At 44.1% G+C, this 5,387-nt stretch overlaps 1 protein-coding gene across 1 annotated transcript in view; it reads right to left on the bottom strand.

Annotated features, from left to right (window-relative positions):
* Window positions 1-2,476: 2,476 nt before the first annotated feature.
* LOC119420353 (enteropeptidase) overlaps window positions 2,477-5,387 on the bottom strand; it is a 35,690-nt gene continuing 32,779 nt past the window's right edge. Inside the window, exons 5-6 of the mRNA XM_037687736.1 lie at window positions 2,701-2,755; window positions 2,477-2,613 (exon numbers count right to left, since the gene is read on the bottom strand). Coding sequence (XP_037543664.1) covers window positions 2,477-2,613; window positions 2,701-2,755 — 192 coding nt within the window. The remainder of the gene's footprint in view (window positions 2,614-2,700; window positions 2,756-5,387) is intronic.

The following is a 5,387-nucleotide window of genomic DNA, read 5'->3' as shown; positions in this document are numbered from 1 at the left end:
CCCCCCCGCTGGCGGACGTGCCAGCTTACCTTCGCTGCGCTCCTCACCTCCCTGCCCGGAGATCTTGCTTCAGACGCCGGGGAAAACGTGCTGGTCAGCTGGTGAAGCTCAAAGCTCTGCGCGCTGCATCTTCCTCTTCAGCTGGCGGTCATGGTCTCCAGCTTCCCGCGTGCCTGGACCACGTAACCAGCGGGACTTGTCAGCTGTTGCGCAGCCCGGACGACCTGGAGGGGATGTTATTGAAAACCTGCGGCCATTATCGCGTGCTGACTCCACTGCTGCTGGCTCTACTTTGGACAATATCCGGATGTGTTTGGTCAACGCAAGATCTGTTGCCAACAAAACTTTTATCCTCAGGGATTATTTTCAACAGCACGATCTGCCCATCCCAGTTTCCTGCGCCAGCTTTGAGCTGAGCGTCTTTGAACTCGGACATTCACCTCCGACGTTATTTGCACTTGTCTACCGTCCACCTCGATCTAAGGACTTCATAAATGAGTTTTCTGACTTCTTGGCTGAAATCACACCAAAATATGAGCATCTTTTCATTATTGGTGACTTTAATTTGCACGTGTGCTGTCCTGAGAAGCCCTTGGTTAAGGACTTTTTAGATTTATTGGACTCATTTAATCTAACTCAGCATGTAAATGGTCCCACCCAAGAGCGTGGACATAGACTGGACCTTGTTTTAACTCATGATGTGACTGTTAATAATCTTGTTATTGGTGATAATGTTTTTTCAGACAATATGCCAGTCCAGTTTGAGTTCACCCTCCCCCGTCTAACTCCTAAGTCGTGCATTCTTGCACGTCTCACCCGGACCATTAACCACTTCACTGCCACATGTTTCACAGATGTTTATAACTCTGAAATGATCATTCAGCCCCCAGTGTTTCTCACCACCGCTGAGGAGCTGACATCCCAGTTCAACTCTGTCTGCTTAAAGACTATGGATCATGTCGCACCTGTTAAAACCAAAAAGTCAAAAATCAAAGCAGAACCTTGGCTGAGTGACATCACCAAGGCCGTTAGGCAGCAATGTAGGAGGACGGAGCGAAAGTGGAGGAAAGACAGGCTGCAGGTCTCTTTCCAAATACTTAAAGAGAGTTGGCGCTGTTATCAGAAAACAGTAAAAGCTGCAAAATCAAAATTCTTCTCTGATATAATTACCTCAAACTCTCACAACCCACGTGTCCTCTTCTCCACCCTAAACTCTGTTCTCCACCTCACTGAACCATCACCTCTGGAAGCCTCGACTGAGCTGTGCGACAACTTCTTACATTTCTTTTTGGAAAACATTGCGACCACCAGGGCTCTCATTTCCCCTCCAACTCATGACCCATCCATCCCACCTCAATCTGTAGCTCCATTTGACCATTTTGAACCCATGACTCTATCTTCTCTAGAGCAGGTCATGTGCAGCTTGAAACCTTCTGGTTCCCCCTTTGATGTGGTCCCGATTTGAAGTTCTTTATGGAACACTGGGATGCCATGTCATCCGGAGCAGAGAGGACAAGGATAGCCCAAGTTGTTATCAACGCTCTGTTCAGAAGCCTGCATCACTGATGGTATGGGGTTGCATGAGCACTTGTGGCATGGGCAGCTTGCATGTCTGGAAAGGCACCATTAATGCAGAGAACTATGTTCAGGTTCTGGAACAACATATGCTCCCATTTAGACGTCATCTCTTTCAGGGAAGACCCTGCATTTTTCAACATGATAATGCCAGACCACATTCTGCAGCAATCACAACATCATGGCTACGTGGGAGAAGGATCCGGGTACTGAAATGGCCAGCCTGCAGTCCAGATCTTTCACCTATAGAGAACATTTGGCACATCATAAAGAGGAAGGTGCGACAAAGAAGGCCCAAGACGATTGAACAGTTAGAGGCCTGTATTAGACATGAATGGGAGAGCATTCCTATTTCTAAACTTGAGAAACTGGTCTCCTCTGTCCCCAGACGTCTGTTGAGTGTTGTAAGAAAAGGCGGGATGCCACACAGTGGTAAAAATGGACTTGTCCCAACTTTTTTGGGATTTGTTGATGCCATGAAATTTGGAAACAACAGATTTTTCCCTTAAAATGATACATTCTCTCAGTTTAAACTTTTGATCTGTGATTTGTGTTCTATTCTGAATAAAATATTAGATGTTGGCACCTCCACATCATTGCATTCAGTTTTTATTCACAATTTGTTTAGTGTCCCAACTTTTTGAAATATGGTTCGTAAGATTTTGAATTAAATTTTGGATTTGACAGGGAGCCAATGAAGAGAAGCTAAAACTGGAGAGATATGATCTCTCCCAGTAACTGCAGTTAAGACTTTGGCAGCAGCATTTTGGATCAACTTAAGACTTCTTAAAGTAGGACACTCAGATAATAAACCATTGCAATAGTCCAGTCTAGATGTGATAAATGCATTTGACCTTTAATCACAGTTAAATTAGGTTGGATTCAATTCATCCATGTGATTTCAGTCTGAATGTGACGTTAAAAGTGATGAAAAGGAGAGGCGTCTATTGTGAGCAATCCAGGAGATGAAAGCAGAGACACGGGCATAGCCTCCAGGTTTCTGAGGACGCCCACAGCCCTCCCCAAATGATGTTACACCTGTTAGGAACAAATATGAGAGCAGCTCTGTCAAAAATCTGTGTGTGTTGGTGTGAGTGTGTTTGTATGTGCGAGTCATAAACTGACCAACCACCGTCCAGCGTCTATCTTCTAGACACATCAATGGCCCTCCAGAGTCTCCCTGTAAACAGTTTTACATTATTTGTAAAAACACATACACAAAACACAACAAAATAACCTCACCTGACTGCATCTAACCAGTTACCTGACCGTACCTGAGCCCATCTAACCAGTTACCTGACTCTACCTGTGGCCATTTAATCAATTGCCTGACTGTACCCGAGTCCACTGAGCAGTTACCTGACTGTACCTGAGTCAATTCAATTCAAATTATTTATATAGCACCAATTCACAACAAAGTTGTCTCAGGGCATGATACAGAAACATTCACATACTTTTCTCTCATTTGTTCTTCTCAATGTGTATTCTTTGTCTTATGATTGTCTACTGTTGTCATCATTCTTTGTAAAAATCATGTCTCTCTTCTAAATGAGTTTCCAAGTCTCAATGAGACTAACCTGTATTAATAAAGGTTGAATGAATGTACCTGAGTCCACCTGAACAATTACCTGACTGTAGCTGACCATCTGAGCAGTTACCTTACTGTTCCTGAGTCCATCGAACCAGCTACATGACTCTACCTGGGTCCATCTAACCAGTTACCTGACTCTACTTGGGTCCATCTAAACAGTTCCCTGTCTGTACATGAGTCCACCTGAGCAGTTACCTGACTATACCAGAGTCTATCAAACCAGTTACAGGACTGTACCTGGGTCCATCTTACCAGTTACCTGATTGTACCTGAGTTCACTTAAGCAGTTACCTGACTGTACCCGAGTCCATCTAAACAGTTACCTGATTGTACCTGTGTCCATCTAACCAGTACCCTGACTGTGCTGGTGAAGATTCTCAGTCATCCAGGACATGATGAATTCAAAAAGCGTTCAATACAAAAACAACTGGACTTTATTTGTAACAGAAGACGTTTCTCTCCTCATCCGAGGAGCTTTCTCAATTCAAAGAGCAGAGAGTGAGAGATACAGGTTATAAGGCTGAGTGAGATAAGACACACACACACACATAAGACACACACACATTTATGTAGATTGGCAGTTCACACCTAAAAACCTAAACAGTAGGTCTTTGTTCCTCTAATTCACAGTCGAGGCCCCTCTGTTCTCATCAGGTGTGAAAACCGGCTGGGAATCTGTTTTAAAGTTGCATTATATGTTTTTGAAAGTGGAAATCTGAGGCCTCCTCCTCTGTTAAGAGACGGCTTTTCTCTTTTTACATAAATTGCTTCCTTCACCCCCCTCTCAAACCATCTGTGTTCTCGGTCCAAAATGTGCACATTTTGGTCCTCAAAAGAGTGTCCCTTATCTGTGAGGTGGAGGTGAAAGTACCCTGTACCCAGTACCCTGACTGTACCTGAGTGCATCTAGTTAGTTGACTTACGCTTCGAGCTTAGACCGCAGAAGGACAAACTGACCACATTTCCTCAATCTGCTGCTGTCTTTACTTGTTCTACTCTAATTGCTTGTAATTGTAATTATTTCTATATTAACATGTGTTTTTTGTCTTTCCTCCTATAGAATGTACACCTGGACCTGACATTCTGTGTTTGTCTGTTTCTACTTCCTGTCCTCTCAAACCCAGCTGGTTGAAGTAGATGGCTGCTCGTCCTGAGTCTGGTTCTGCTGGAAATTTCTTCCTATTAAAAATATTTTTTTTCCTTTCCACTGTCTCCTTTGTGGGCAGCATGGTGACAGAGTTGGTAGAACTGCTACCTCTCAGTGAGCAGGTTACCCTGGTTAAAATCCCTGTCCGGAGGACTTTCTGGGTGGAGTTTGCATTTTCTCTCCGTGCATGCATGGGTTTTCTCCAGGTACTCCGATTTTCTCCCACAGACCAAAAACATGCATGTTAAGCAATTTGTTTTCTTCGTTTGGCTGCTCCTTTTGTCAAGGGTCGCCACAGTGAACCAAGTCGCATGAAGACTTTGCAATTATTATTACACCGGATGTCCTTCCTGGCACAACCACAGATCACCGAGCTACCACAGCCCTCTGTGTGGAGCAGAGAGCTACTAACTGGGGTGCCTGGCGGAGCAGATGATGGGGGTTAAAGGCCTTGCTTAAGGGCCCAGTGTGGGGCAAATGAGGGTGGAGGCAGATGTGGATGCTTCACCTATCCTACCCACATTTTTGATGTTTTTGGTACAGGGAGTTGAACTGATGACCTTCTGATCACAGGCCTACCTTCTCTGACCTCTACACCACCTCTTCCCTGCATGTTAGGCTAATTAGTAACTCTAATTGTTCCTAGATGTGAGTGAGTGTGAATGGTTGTTTGTCTCATTTGTCTCTATGTGACCCTGTGGTGGACTTGCGACCTGTCCTGGGTGTACCCTGCCTCTTGCACAGTGACTGCTGGACATGAGCATCAGTGACCCCCGCAACCCAAAAAAGGAAGAAGCTGGTAAAGATGATGGATGTCTCCATTGCACTTGCTCAGGATGGGAAACTGTGACATAGTGAAGATTCCACACAATCTGCTACTTTATTTTTTTTAAGGAAATGTAATTGAGATTTGTTTTTTGTTCACGTTTGTTTTGTTGTAGTTTTTTCAGCAAAAAAAAAAAAAAGAAAATGTCCAGATGACCTGACTGAAAATTGTTGAATCTGTTACTTTGTTACGTAGATAACTTTGTAGTGAACTTGACCTGATGTCAAAACTAAGCCTAAGGTCAAAAC

The sequence above is a fragment of the Nematolebias whitei genome, chromosome 14 (genome assembly GCF_014905685.2).
Source record: "Nematolebias whitei isolate Nwh7 chromosome 14, NemWhi1, whole genome shotgun sequence".
NCBI lineage: Eukaryota > Metazoa > Chordata > Actinopteri > Cyprinodontiformes > Rivulidae > Nematolebias > Nematolebias whitei.
This window is presented reverse-complemented; position numbering and strand designations above follow the sequence as displayed.